The 15,538-nt window shown below is 42.2% G+C and overlaps 1 protein-coding gene across 3 annotated transcripts in view; it reads right to left on the reverse strand.

Moving 5' to 3' along the window:
• The window catches only part of NOX3 (NADPH oxidase 3), a 56,773-nt gene that overhangs the window by 26,894 nt on the left and 14,341 nt on the right, over window positions 1–15,538 (reverse strand). For all 3 annotated transcript variants that reach the window (XM_065543613.1, XM_045391815.2, XM_074037322.1), the window contains exons 5-6: window positions 15,142–15,395; window positions 9,011–9,173 (exon numbers count right to left, since the gene is read on the reverse strand). In XM_065543613.1, the coding sequence (XP_065399685.1) occupies window positions 9,011–9,173; window positions 15,142–15,395 (417 nt within the window). The remainder of the gene's footprint in view (window positions 1–9,010; window positions 9,174–15,141; window positions 15,396–15,538) is intronic.

Genomic DNA, 15,538 nt, shown 5'->3' on the forward strand with positions numbered 1-15,538 from the left:
TAGAAATCCATCCTTACTTTCTCGTGGCCTAGCTGCATGTCAGTGTTCTTATGGTTTGTTAAGCCTTTTATACTTTTTGCTTCCTTGTAATGGCTTTGTGTGTTTTTCCCTCCGTAATTGACTCGTAAGTGACACTGGGCAGCTTTGGTGTAAGAGGCTATGGAGGAAAAATGGATAGGCTCAGTAGAAGTGTTTCAGGCAGAAAAAGAAAGAAAGGGACTTTGAACAGAAGCAAAAGGTATTTACTTTGACTTTCTTTCATCTTTCTAATGGTGGGGGACTCACTGGGAAGGGACATAAGAGTTCTACCTCTGCATTTCACCCATGAGAAAGGACCTGGTCAATGACAGACCAAGTATCCCAAACAATAGGCTATAACTCTGTGATCTGTGCTTTCCAATGCTCACTCCACCTTAGTCTCCAAAAATAAAACAACCCTGAAATCAGCTACCTGTAGAAAGCATGCCTTTTCAGAATTCCATGGCTGATCTCAGAGACCAAAAATACTTGAGTTTACTTTAAAAGATTTTATTAAATAGAAAGTCATTCTCAGTAAAATAACAAAAGTTCTGAACTTTCATAGTAATAAAATTATTATTTTTTTTACAGGACTCATCCCACACTTTTTTTTTTTTTTTTTTTTGAGAGGGAGTCTTTCCCTGTTGCCCAGACTGGAGCGCAATGGCAGGATCTTGGCTCACTGTAACCTCCACCTCCCGGGTTCAAGTGATTCTCCTGCCTCAGTCTTCCAAGTAGCTGGGATTACAGACATGTGCCACAATGCACGACTAAGTTTGTATTTTTTAGTAGAGATGGGATTTCACCATGTTGGCCATGCTGGTCTCGAACTCCTGACCTCAAGTGATCCACCCACCTAAGCCTCCCAAAGCGCTGGGATTACGAGCATGAACCATCATGCCCAGCCACATTCTTGTAGATATAGTGGATGTCTAGATGTTTTGGGAGACCCCTTTGGGACTGTGTCATGAGGTTGAGGGGTTCTGTGTGCATGTGGCCTGTCACAGACCTTAGCTGTCACATCGTTCCCAAGCACTAGCGATCAGCCCAAACTCAGCCATGTCCATTTGCAAAGGGCTTGGGTCTGAGTGACGGTCACAAGGCTGGGCTCTCTGTGTGTCCCTTCTCATTTTCATGTTTTCCCAAGCCTAGGCTTCTCTTTAAGAATTCTTCAGCAGCACATAGGGACCAGGTCAAAGAGGTCTGGGGCCAGTAGGAAATGCAACTGTGCTAAATTTTGATAAACAGTTTTAGAAAATGAATTGAGAAGCACTACCAGTCTGTGTTACTAGGAGAACTCAGACTCTCCAATCAAAGTTGGATGCTTTTAGGCGATTGTATCTCCAAAGCTTGTGCTATATCTTGAATAGATATCCATGAACACAGGCAGAGGGCCCTTTCACAAACACAATCTGTATGTCTTTATATCCAAAGTCAATTTCCAGAGGATGAAACAGAAAAAAATTATTTACGTATGTATTTATTTATGGCCCAGAATCCCTCTAAACAAGGAAAGTTAACACAAGAATACAGATTTAGGATACAGTGTAGCATGGTACAACAACTCAACGTTGTGAGCCTATGAGATCCATCCGCTGTTGTAGACTGCTGCCGGCTTCACCATGCAGGTAGAAGTTGCAAATAACTTGTGCAACTGGGCACAAGTTTCTTAACTTGAACCTAGATTACTGCGTATGTAAAATGGCAATAAACACAGAACAATAGCTCATGAGGATGAAAGGATATGTTTTACTGAAGCATTTAACGCAACGTCTGGCAGACACAGTAAGTGCTCAGAAGATGTTTGCTGCTATTGTTGCTATCCTTGTTTGTCATTTGGAGGAGCTTAGAGAATGAAGAATGAAGACAATATATTATAGAGCAAAGAAGGAGATGCGCCTTGCTTGGCATGTGTTCCCACTGGTCACTCCTGGTCACTGAGAAGGGAAGCCAGACTTGACCTCTGGCACGAGTGACAGAACCAGAATCTCAGCATTCATCATGAAGACGTGCTCCATGAAGGGGAAGCCCCTCACCAGGTTCGGTGTGTACTAAACCAGCCTAGAGGCATTTTACAGGGAGCCAGGGGCCCACCATGACCATCGCCTCCTCAAGGAGAAGGGCAGTGGCTTGCAGTGCCACCTGCCTCTTGCTGGGCAGCATGCCTCTGTATCCCACACGGCAAAAGAAAGAACAGAACAGGCAGAAGCTTGAAACCAGCAGGATGACAGAAACTCTGCATAGAGGGAGAATTAGGACCGTTTTCCAAAAGGAGAATTTCTCTCCATGAAAAGATAAAGACTGGTGTTTAGAAAATATATTACCTACTCAATAAATGGTCACTCTTATTGTCCTGGTTTTTATTTTGTTTTTGTTAAGGGAATCCTGGATTAATACAAGAACAAATAAGAAGAAATAAAAGAAGAAATATTTCTTCTTAATGATAAGCCTGCCTAATGTGTAAAACTTTAGTTTAAAGTGATGCAATTATAAAATTGTTTTTCTGGTGAACCATTATAAGGCCAAGACCAGGCTTTGTGAATCATTTTTCATCCTTAAGACATTTTCTGAATGTCATTATCCTTGATGTTAACTATTTCACGACTATATTGCTACTTTGCCCTGTGGCTGAGGACTGATTTCTTTTGGGCCTCGGTTTGGTCTAATTACAGTTAATAATCCTTATTGGACAACTGAAACATACTTTTCTTTTCTTTTGGAGACAGTCTCGCTCTGTCCCCTGGGACTGGAGTGCAGTGGCACGATCTCAGTTCATTGCAACCTCCGCCTCTCAGGTTCAAGCAATTCTCATGCTTCAACCTCCTGAGTAGCTGGGATTACAGGCACCTGCCACCACGCCTGGCTAATTTTTGTATTTTTAGTAGAGATGGGGTATTGCCATGTTGGTCAGGCTGATCTTGAACTCCTGGCCTCAGGTGATCCGCCTGCCTCGGCCTCCCAAAGTGCTGGTACAGGAGTGAGCCACCACACCTGGCCTGAAACATTCTTTAATAGCAGAATGATTCTGTAAATTGTGGCCTACCATACTATGGATATATATTTCACACTATGAAATACTCTAAAGACACCAAACAAAATGAAATAGATCATCAGGTATTGACACTGAAGGTGCCCCAAGTTATGCTTTAATGAAAAACAAAACAAATTGCACTTCCTCTTCCTTCTACACACACACACACACCTATTTATGCATAAATGTGTATAGGTATATGCATATAAATGCACGGAAAAGGAATGGAATGAGACCTATTCAACTGTTTAATGGTGAGTTTCTCAGGGAGCAAAGTTGGGGAGGTGTTTAGTTTGGGGAGGGAGGTGAAGGGAGATTTTTAAAACGTTTGTGTATTTCATTGGACTCTTTTACAAGAAGACCGTAGTCATGGAATCTGTGGTTAATAGACTAAGATATTAAAAATATTAATACTGATCACTTCTGTACAGAGCAATGAGGGCTGATGGGGTACTGAGGCCTTTTGAGGCCCTCTAAGGAAAGGCAAGAAGCACATGTTTCTTTAGGAGAGGTGCGCATGGCCCCTCTTAAAGAGGCCAACTGATGGCAGCAATCTTGGTGGTGAGTGGAGATGATCAATTCCAGGAGTAGCCAGAGCTCCAGTGTGAGGGAAAGGGAAAGTAAATAATTTCTCAAAGTAAACAGATTAAATTAAATGCATTTTTCATTCACTAGAAAAGAGAGCAGGCCCTCCTGTGTTTTATTAATATATTTTAGTAGAGTATGGATTTTTTGTCTTTTTTGGCCTCTTTCCCTTGTTCCCACTGGCCCATGCTGTCTTTTTATTTGAATTATCTGTTTATTATATTAGGTTAAGAACCCAAAGGCCATTTTGCATGGGACACACTGTAAATACCCATTATCATGGATATATATTATGGAGCTGATGAAGGAAGACAATTTATGAAGAAACGAGATTATCTCAGTTTTTGTATAATCTATTGTATTGCAGTCTGAAGATTACATATGCAGTTAAGAAAACGCACCACATCTTGCAGTTGGCAGTTCTCTCAGTTCTGACTGCACAGCTGTGATATTAGGGAGAACTAAAATGTGTAAGCCAATCTATTTATGTCAGCAATCCTCTCCCTCCCTCCCCATTCATACACACCTATTTCATTCATCATTTTGACAGTTTGCACAAGCAAACCATCCTAATTTTTTTTCAAGAGCTCTTTTCACAAATTGAGTGTGATGTAGAATTAATCATACCTGTTAGGCAGGAGGTGGAGGACTTTATCGCTAGAGGGCATTTTTCGCCCCCAGCATTCAGCTTCCTCCATATTGCATCACAGAGAATTCTCAACCACCCTCAGCCTTCCCTCATCCCACAAGGGCACAGCATTCTCAGCTGCCTTCAACTCCGTGAAGTTTGGCTCTTACTTCTGTTGAAAATATTTCTTTCATGTATTACAACTTTTTTCCATTTTCATCACAGCAAGCCATCATTATACTTCTTGTTATTTTGCCTTCTTGGGAAATCCCCTCCTGCCCATTCTTCCCCCTCCCCTTCCACTCCCTGCCCTCTCTCAGATCTTTCAAAATAAAAGGTACTTACAAACATAGAGATTTTAAGACATCAGCTTCAAATGGAAAGTACTACCTATGACGCTTCCCACTAAGGAAGTGGCAGGCGTCTTATTGGTTATGCTCCTGCGTTTTACTTAGAAGTTTTCTAGAATAAGGCCGGGCGCGGTGGCTCACGCCTGTAATCCCAGCACTTTGGGAGGCCGAGACGGGCGGATCACGAGGTCAGGAGATCGAGACCATCCTGGCTAACACGGTGAAACCCCGTCTCTACTAAAAAAAAATACAAAAAAAACTAGCCGGGCGAGGTGGCGGGCGCCTATAGTCCCAGCTACTCGGGAGGCTGAGGCAGGAGAATGGCGTGAACCCGGGAGGCGGAGCTTGCAGTGAGCTGAGATCCGGCCACCGCCCTCCAGCCTGGGTGACAGAGCGAGACTCCGTCTCAAAAAAAAAAAAAAAAAAAAAAAAAAAAAAGAAGTTTTCTAGAATAATGCAGCAGAGGAGAAGGGTAAAGAAGTTCTAGTTTGCAATGGTGACAATTGAGAAAACTTTGGTGCCCATTTTTTACTGTAGACTTGCAACTTGAGTTTTGTGTGTAAAAATCTATACCTTAATGCCAACCAGTGTTTTTACACATGGAGGAAAAAAAATCACACCTAATTGCAGTTAACCATTTAAGCTTAAAATTCCAGCTCTCAATGCCTATGTGAGTTTTCCTTTCCTTCCTTATTACAAAAGAGGACAATCTGAAAACTATAGTCCAGACTTAAAATTGTGAAGACACCGTTAGATAAATACGTACTGCTTTGCTCTGCGCTGCACTTAAAAAATTATATAGACGCTGACAGTTTAGTGGAAGGGGTAGTCGTTATATCTCAAAGGCATGTGGGTAGCCCTGACAAATATTAGTTACATAAGCCTAACGATAGCTGTACTCAAACCAACACAAAGTTGCTTTAAAAGAGAGAAACTTCCTAAGCCTGTTCTCATGCCTGCAGACGTGAAGGAATTGGATCTGAAGTGTAATTTTCAGCCTAAAGTTCCAATAGCATGAAAACCTCACTTCTTCCATGAAAGAGCTTTGAAGCAAAAATCAGAAACACGCGCTCAGGTCCTGACTCAGTGGTGAACCAGCTGGGTGACTTTGGACCAATCGTCTCCACTCGAAGTACAGATACTGACTTTCATGGTCCTATGCAAAGCTAGGAGATTAGGGCCTTTAAGTTAGTTTATGATCCCACACTTTAGCTTCCCTTCTCCCACATGACATTATTTCTGCCCTTATTTTCAGCTGAGTCGTGTCCAAATAGTCCCTCACATTTTTATAAGCGATGAAAACATTGCTTTTATATTTTTGACTCTACGGTTTCTGTTTCTTGGAATAGAAATCAATGTCCCTATTTTATGGTTTTGTGGTGACTGCAGTGCTGAGAGCCTTGAGAAACCCCACAAGCAGAGCCCAGGAATGACAATGGAATGCTGAGAAAGGAGGTGGTATTAACACTTTGTAGGCTCCTGTATGAATTTTAAGATTTTGGGGGGTTCTTATAAGATTTTTCCTCTATGTTCCTAGTAAAATAATTGGAATTTAGTAAAAATCATTGAATAATCTTTTTGGTTACATAAACAAAATCTTAATACCCTTAAATTTTAAAGAAAATTGTATACAGAAGCCATTGTTTATTCTTTTTGGACATGGAGACATTTATTCACTCATTGATTTATTCAATATTTTAACTATATATATAGTTATCACATAATATATGTGTGTGTGTATATATATATGTGTGTGTATAAAGATATCCAGAGAAGCTATGTTCAAGGAACTCACAGTCTGTTAGAGAAAATAAGATTATTTTGCAAATCTTAATGCAGGAAAGACATGTGACATAACAGGAGGGCAGCAAAGAAGTGGTGGAGGTTAAGAGAAGGGGGAGGTGACTGTGAGTTGGGTATGATGAGAGTGAGACTTTGCATGCCTCTGAGCAGGACTTGAAATATTAGCTGGATTAGTGAGTGAATGAAAGTGAGACACGCTATCCACCACCATCTTCCTGTGAAGCGCAAAGTGACTTTTAGTGTCATGGAAACCATGAAGCAGCGAGCCACCTCTCTAAGCGGGTTTTACTTGGTAGGCAACAAGAAGGAAGGAAGAACTTAGGGTGGCTGAGAAATCATCACGAACCAAAACAAAGCACTGCTGTGAGGTCCAAATATCCCAGTCACTGTTTTGCTTGCTTTGTTAAATATATTACGGTGTAGAGGAAAGAAGATGAGCTTTGGTGCCAAAAGGATCTAGATTCAGACTCTAGTTCTAGTATTTTTAAGCTCTCTGTGTGCCAGGATCCTCATCAGTATTGAGAATATTACCTATCTGAATGAGCTATTATGAGCATTCAGTAAGAGGACTCTATCATTTCTATTAGCTTTGTGATCTAGCTTCAGTTTTCTCATCTGTAAAATGGGAATGAAAATGATAAGTACGATGAAAAGATGGCATGAGATAGTGCATGTAAAATGCCCAGTTTTCTTCCTGTTAGGTAGTCAGTGCTTGATAAATCTAGGCCGTTAGTAGTAGTAGTACTGGTAACCTATTTATATCTTTGGTAGATATAATCAGCATTTAGATAATCATTTATATTTCTGTACACACATTTCTATAGTAATATTTTCATATTATTTGTCTTATTTAGCATTAAAACTCTCTGTTGGATATGGATTCTTATTTCTCCATTATGTGGATCAGGAAACCCAGCTCAGAGAGGTGAACTGCAGGCAGTACTTCAGTCAGGGTGGAATCAGGCATGTTCTTTGATAACAGCAAAATTCAGGTGCCGATTCCCATGGTCTTCCTACAATATTGCACTAGGGTTGCAGGAGGAGCTGGGGTCACATCTACCATGTGTTGGTTTTGTCACGGAAAGAGCCAGATGAACCTGAGTTTGAATCCCGATTCTGCCTTTGATTACCCATGTCTTTTCAGGAAAATCAATTTAATCTCTCCAAGCTTCAGGTTCCTTATCTGGAAAACAGGCTTTGTGTTATTTACTTTATAAGGTTATTGGGGAGATTAAAAAATTCAGATGAGAAAATGTATGTCAAGAACCTGTCACTTCGAAACTTGGGAAATAGCTAATTCCTGTTTCTTAGTTGGCAGAGACCCGAATTTAGAGATCTTCTGGCCTGCATTGCCTGGGATGCTTCACAGAATACGATTTCTTGACAGGTGTTAGGTGAGGAAAGGTTCTGTGGCTAAATAACCTTGGGAAAGATAGATGAAACAAAGCTGAATGAGGTTCTTTTCTGCGGAACTGTTTTTTAGACACAGAGTCTCGCTCTGTTGCCCAGGCTGGAGTGCAGTGGTGTGATCATGGCTCACTGCCTTGAACTCCCTAATATTTAATTTTTTTGTAGAGATGATGTCTCACTGTGCAGCCCAGGCTGATCTAGTCTCAAACTCCTGGCCTCAAGTGATCCTCCCACTTCAGTCTCCCAAAGTGCTGGGATTACAGGTGTGAGTCACTGCGCCCCAACTCCGCAGAACGTATTTAATGACTAGTAGATGATGTCTTCCAGAGTGTGATGTTGCAGAAACATTGCTTAAGTTCCTTTGACTACAGAATTCTCTTTACGGCTCATGTCAGGTGACAGATGTCCCTTGTTTTACGCATTGAAAGCTGGTGGTTAAGTCAAGCATCTCCCTTTGATAGCTGAGGACACTGTGTACAAAGGGTTAAGCACAGAAGATACGCAGGACTGGGCCCAGCACCAAGCTCGCCTGCCATCCTCACTCCTCCTGCATTCACACGGCTTTGGGTTATTAGGGCTCCTTGCCTACCATTCCTCTAGTGCCTGCTGCTGGTCCTAAGAGGGTCAAAGTATTGGATGGAGTGTCTAGATATGACAAAGGAGGGAAAGAAATTCTAGAGGCATCTAGTTGTAAAACATACAAGAAATGACAAAAGGGAGATTCAGAGCGGGATGGCCACCCCACAGCAAGGTGGCCAATAAATCTCAATTGTGGCTTCTTGTTAGGACTGGGTCCACAATAGGAAGACATCGAATTGTACACTTGCAACCACAGTCTGAAGCTAAAGAGACTAAGGAGAGGTTGCCTGTTAATATCGCAAACTGCCACCCAGTCACATAGCCATTTGCAGCCTGTCCATATTTTATTGAGATGAGCAATTACATGTCCTGTAATGGCAATGAAGCAATAAAATTTATGTCTTGTCATCTTTAACAAGATTAGACATAACCCTACTCATAAATGTAATACTGAGTGGAGATTTTTAAGAACATAAGTATAGTTAAGGATCCTCGAGTTTATCCCTCATAGTTAATTAAAATCCTCCCCAAGAATTGGCAGGTGATAGATATAAGGACATTGAACCTTTTAATCCATGGAAGGGTGAACTAATGATTTTTCCATACCTTGCTCAGCTTCAGCGGGGTCTGCGCCTCACTGCATTTGTACCATATAGATTTCAGAAGAGCAGCAAAGGGAGTGACTCCGATCCCCGCGGCAATGCACACACTCACTGGGTAGTGAAATACATCTGTCAGGGCAGCTCCAAAGGGCCCGTCCACTGCCAGCCTGGAATCACAGAGAAACGCAGCCTATTTGACCTTCAGAACACCTTCGCTCGTGAACCCAAAACCATCTGCAGCTGGTGCTTTTTATAGGACGTGTTTGCCAGTGCATGCAGAGGTTGACTCTGTGCCTGAAAATGCCCTATTTGGAGAGCCTGGGGTTAGCATGAGGATTTCCAGCTCTGCCTTATTGGGAGACAACCAGGTTGTCCTGGCCTGGGCACTGTTCATAGAAGGACAAAGCCTGACATCTCTCGCTATAGCTCAGGCCTCTTCCATGTGGCATGCTCTCCTTACAGTTCTTAGAAGCTTGTTTTGGCTCCAAGTATTATTGAGGCTGCTGGAAGAGCCATCTCCCTTTCCACCCCAGTTGCCATCAGAGGGAAAAATCTGGAAGCATCAAGATAGCTTAGCAGGCTTCTCTTTCCTCTTCCTAGTATCATTCTCCCCTGTTTACTTTCGGTCACACATCTTAGTAGGTTTATGTAATTTTAGTCTAATGGAAGCCATTCATTTGGAATAAACATAATTTTGAAGTCATTTGTCAGTTCTGTGGAACTTCTAAAACCCATTATTTTAGATTATACTGACTCAAAATCTGTGGTAATTAGGCCTTGGGTAGCACTGGTATTTTTCTTTGCTTAGCAAATGTTTCTTAATAAGGATAAGGTATATTCACTGAATAAATAAGAGGGTCCTTAGTATGGTCCTATGTAGGCTGGCCCCTGAATTCTTCTCCATCTCTCATCACTGGTTTTCACTCTGGTGAGATCTTAATATTCCTAAAATATTAAATACACAATACTCCCTACTGCCACGGGGCCTTTGCATATGATACCCTTTTCCCTTGGAATAATCTTCCCCAGTTTCTTTCCTTTTTTTTTTTTTTGAGATGGAGTCTTGCTCTATCTCCAGGCTGGAGTGCAGCGATGCGATCTCGGCTCACTGCAACCTTCGCCTCCTGGGTTCAAGTGATTCTCCTGCCTCAGCCTCCCAAGTAGCTGCGACTACAGGCACGTGCCACCATGCCCAGCTAATTTTTTTGTATTTTTAGTAGAGACGGGATTTGGCCATGTTGGCCAGGATGGTCTCGATCTCTTGACCTCGTGATCCGCCCGCCTCGGCCTCCCAACGTGCTGGGATTATAGGCGTGAGCCTCTGCACCTGGCATCTTCTCCAGTTTCTTCCCTCTCTCCTTAGTTAGTTAATAGTTATTCCTCTGGTAGGTCTTATCCAAATCATTCTTTTCCTGTGGAAGCCTTCTTGAACCCCTCAGGTTAGGTTAAATCCCCTCTTATATAATTTATAGCTACATGTTCCCCTCCTCTATAGTCCTCATCACAGCTGTAAGTTTACAATGTATTGGTGTGTGTGCATGATCTGATTGATGTCTGTCTAGAGCTGTGAGGTCTAGGAAAGTGGGAGTCAGGGCTCTCTTTGCTCACTGCTGTAATGCCAGCGCTCTCTGACATGAAGTTGTTCAATAACAATTGGTTGAATACATTGTAAAGGGAATGTTTAAAATATTTCAGTCAGCAGAATGTATTCAATAACCTCAACTATTCCAAAAGCACACATTTACATATGAACAAAGATATGCTAATTAAAAGGTTTCTGAGTTATTCATAACCATTCCCTAAGGGGTGTCTGTTGAAGGCACCGGTGGTTGGCCCATTTGGGCTTTACTATGTGTTCATGAAAGTTCAATTGGGTTTATTTTAAACTGTTCTATATGCCAGACTTCCTAATAATTCAAATGAACTCTCCTCAAGTTAATCTTAATTAATAAGGCTTTATTACATATTGATATATGGAAATGGAAGAATAAAAATAAAAGGTCATTAACCAGAAATGGTTAGTATCTTAGCCCACTGTAGATTATTCCATAAATAATTAGATAAAGGAAATTGAGAGAAAGAGAGAAAAAAACCCTGTACATAGATTAAAATGTCTTATTGTTCATTTTTTTAAAAGAATCAGTCGTATTAGGGATTTATTTGACACTGATTTAAAAAGATATCAATTAAATCCAAAGAAGAAATCCACAGAAATATACAATAAACAAATTTCTACATCTTTAGAATTGAAACTCAAAGCTACAGGAGAAAGTATTTAGTCTCCGTTCCCTGCTAATACAGTAATCCTCCTGCCACATCCCTGAGAGATGATCATATTCCGATGTTAAACTGCAGGGCACCTTGTTCCACTTAGGGGCAATTCTAAGTATTAGACAATTTTTTCTCGTGTCTTACTGAAATCTGTCTTCTGACAACTCTCATCTTTCGCCTTTCTGAGAAGCACATTCCAGATCTTTTTCCTTTTTTGCATCTCAGGCCTTTAAATAGTTGATCATAGCTATCATGACACCCCAGTTGTTCTTTTTTGGGCCCAAATTTCTCCATTTCTCCAGATTTTTGACAATCTGAATCAGCTTCCTTTGCACACATTTCTGTTTATCAAGTTTATGCAGCTATCCCTGCCTTGAGTCAGACACAGCGTTCCTAACAATGCTGCTCAGAAAATGATTCGTCTTGCCTGCATCCATGTCCTGTGAGTCCTTGTTGGATAGTTCAGCAGCACCCCACCCTACCCCATTAAGTTCCAATCTCATTTCTCTGAACTGACTGCATTTACTCCTCTAATAAACACTTCCATTGCTATCTCTGTGGTAGGTGACCATTCTTATCTTGGTAATAATAATAGTAGTTAACTCTTTGAGCACTTACCGTGTGCGAAGTATTATGTTAAGTGTTTTTATGGACTGTTATATTTGATCTTAAACAAAGCCATGAGTACCATTATTGTCATCTTCATTATACAGATGAAGAAACTGAGGCAGTGTGTTGCATACATTCTCCAAGATCATACACAAAGTTGGGCTTTGAACCCAGCTCATCTCACACTGCAGCCCCCAGCTCTGGGCACAGGATAACTTGCTGAAAATGCTATCAACTCTGAGAAATTCCTCTGTTTTCCTTCAGAAGGTCTAGTCTTTTGAAAGAGCTCACATTCTCTCCCTTTTTCTTGGGCTTAGAGGAAGAGGTTTCCTTGTTCTTTTTCTGGGCTTGCTTCTCCTCCTGGGCTTCTCACTCATGAAATCCAGGGGCTGGATTAAATTTGTCTGGGATCCAAAGCAGTAAAAAGATCTAGTGCTCTCCCCAATATGGTCAATTTAATTCAAAATTGAAACAGTGGGGAACTGTAAAATCATCCAAGGAAGTCCAATAACATCCTGATTCTTTGTATGTTGAAGATTTAAACAAATTCTAGTTTTTTGGAAGGCTTTGCCACTAATACATATGCCTACACACATACAGAGGCAGAGGGTGAAACAAATTAGTGAATGGAGGGAAGCAGCTCTGTTTATGACAACTCATTTTTATCGAGCCCACAATTACTTACTGAGTGACTGAGGGTCAGGGCCTGTTCTAGGCCCTGGGAATGGTAAAGTGAACCAAACAAAGCCCCTTTTCTCATAGAGCTTCCATTCTAGTGTGGAGAGATAGACAGTAAACAAACAATCAAGCAAATATTTAGCATGTCAGGTGGTGGTATGTACTATAAAGAAAAATAAAGTCAGCATGTGGCATCATGGCGATTGAGTGACTGCTGGGGGTTGTTTCATGTGGAGTGGGAAGGAAAGGCCTCACTAGAAGGAGACATTTGAACAGAGACCTGAAGGAAGAGAGGAAGCTGCCCAGCAGAGATGTGGGGAACAGCATTCCAGGTGGAGGGAACAGCAATGGCAAAGGCACTGAGGACTACATTTTCAGTGTGTGGGAACAACAAGAAAGCTGGAAGAGCTAAGCCCAGGAGGGAGCAGGAGGTGGAACAGATGAGCCCAAGGAGGCCCTGGGGATCCTGTTGAGCCTTGCAGCTGGCGATGCACTCCATAGGCAGAAAGCATATCAGCTACTGAGTAACGTGTACCGAGTTCTTCTTGGGGGACTGGCTGAAATGCTATCCAGTTTGTGAAGGGGAAGGGTGGTTGATAGAGCGGATAAATGTATACACACAAGGCAGAAGCCAGATAGCAAAAAGGATGAAGCCTTTTGCCTTGGCGTTGCCAAGGGGAGAGCAGGGACCGAGAAAGCAGTTAGATACTGTGCCCTGCATATATATGTGTGTGTGTGTGTATGTGTGTGTGTGTGTGTGTGCTGGGGGGGTTGGTGAGGGTGGGGTGTTGTGCAGTGCTTCTACTTTTATGTCTGATTTTAAGCATTTGCACTGCACTCTGAACCTTAAAATTGTATTACATTGCTTCATTTCCACTATAAAAAAGAAAATAGTCAGGTGTTGTCGTCTGATCTGGGGCTCTGGATTGAGCAGATGATGTTTCTACTTGGCTTGGCATCATACCATTCTTGAGGACCGGGGTTTGAAAGGAAGCCTGTGACTCTTCCTACCCACTAAATACAACCAAGCCCAGCGGTGCAGCTACAGCTCAGTAGCCTATGAAAAGAGGGAAAGCAGGATGATAAGCTGATTACATTTTGTGTCTCAAATTTATTATGGTACCTTGTTTGTCACCAATAAATATTTGTCAAATTAAATGAGATAACGAATCCATATTGGCTCCAGGGCTTCATTGATTCTTTTGTCAAATCTTTCCTCTGTGTGCACTGCACGTCAGACACTGTTGTAGGCACCGGAGATTCCGAGGAGGAAAGACAATGTCCTGCCCTCAGGAACTTCCGTTCGAAGTGTCTCTACCAAGCTCCCTACCGAAGTGCTCACGGCAGTGGCTGCTTCTTGGTAGTTCCTGATACCCTCCAGGGATGGCAGAAGTAGGAATCTCTTGATGCTTCTTTTCAAATATGAAATTCTTCCAAAAATGTTTTTCTCATCATTTTTTTGGTGTCCCTGTTATTCCAGAGCCCCAAATGTGTGCTTTGTAAGCTTTTGGGTAATCCTGCATGAAGAGTGGGAAGTGACCTGAAGCCATTGTTTACTGAACAGAGCCAAGGAGTGGTCATTTACATTGGCACTTCTGTCATGTGCCCATGCTTTTGCTTTATCTTTCCTCCTCCTTCTCCTCCTCCTCCTCCTCCCCCCCCCCCCTCCTCCTTCTTTTTTTGAGACAAGGTCTCACTCTATCGCCCAGGCTGGAGTGCAGTGGCGTGATCTCGGCTCACTGCAACCTCTGCCTCCCAGGTTCAAGCAATTCTCCTGCCTCAGCCACCCAAATAGCTGGGATTACAGGCACGTGACACCACACCTGGCTAATTTTTGTATTTTTAGTAGAGATGGGGTTTCGTCAGGTTGGCCAGGCTGGTCTCAAACTCCTGACCTCAAGTAATCTGCCCGCCTCGGCCTCCCAAAGTGCTGGGATAACAGGCGTGAGCCCAGGCTTTTCTGAATAGAGTGATGGTGTGGGTTGAGTTGTGTCCCCCATTGACATGTTAAAGTCCTAACCTCAGTACTTAGAACATGACCTTATTTAGAAATGGGATTGCAGACATAATGAATAAAGCTCAGATGAGGCCATGCAGGAGTGGTATGGGCCCTTATATCCAATATGACTAGGGTCTTTATAAGAAGAGGACACAGAAACATAGCATCCTTGTTATGAAGACCCGACTTTACAAATATAATTAAAAAAACTCAGACTGTGATAGAAAAAAATGCCTAGAGTTGTCTGACTCATTGCAGGCTACATAGAAGTAACCAGGTGATGCTTTAGGAGCTGGGAGAGAAAGCCCCTTCCTGGATCACCCTCTCTTGGCTGAACATTAGTTTTTTTTTTCTGTTCTTCTTTTTTTTTTTTTTTTTTTTTTTTTTTTACAGAAATAGATGTATGTCTCCTAGAAGTCTACAAAGTTATACTTTTTATATACATTCTCAAATTTAGAACATGGGCTCAAACTCACCATCTAATAAAGATATTGCTGAATCTGGTGGCATGTTGATGCATTAAGATACCTTACTTTCTATAATATTGCGATTTATACATGAGAGAGATGGGCACAAACCTTGGCAGTCTCCAGGGCTCCTGGAGGGCCCGTCCCTCTGCCCCAAAGGCCTCCAGTAGCGCTGCCGTCCAGTCTCCCGCTGCCCGGATGTGCACGCTGAAGAAGTCTTCCTGGGGGGCAGAGGTAAGGGTGAAGGGGTGCCACTCCAGCGAGGATATGGCCGAGCACTGCACCAAGATGTACTGCCCTGGCGCCATTTTAAAGCCACGCTTTTTCATGTGAAGTTCCAGGACTCCGGAGGGGTGGCTTACCACCTACGTGAGAGCAAGAGAGTGGATTGCCTTTGTCCTCAAAATAATAAAGAAACACCTTTCATTCCATCAAAGGTGTTCACAGTTTTAGATGAGCTTGTTTCAGGTGTAATTTATATATCCCATCTGCTATTAGCTCCCAAAGA

Source organism: Macaca fascicularis, chromosome 4 (assembly GCF_037993035.2).
Source record: "Macaca fascicularis isolate 582-1 chromosome 4, T2T-MFA8v1.1".
NCBI classification, from domain to species: Eukaryota; Metazoa; Chordata; class Mammalia; order Primates; family Cercopithecidae; genus Macaca; species Macaca fascicularis.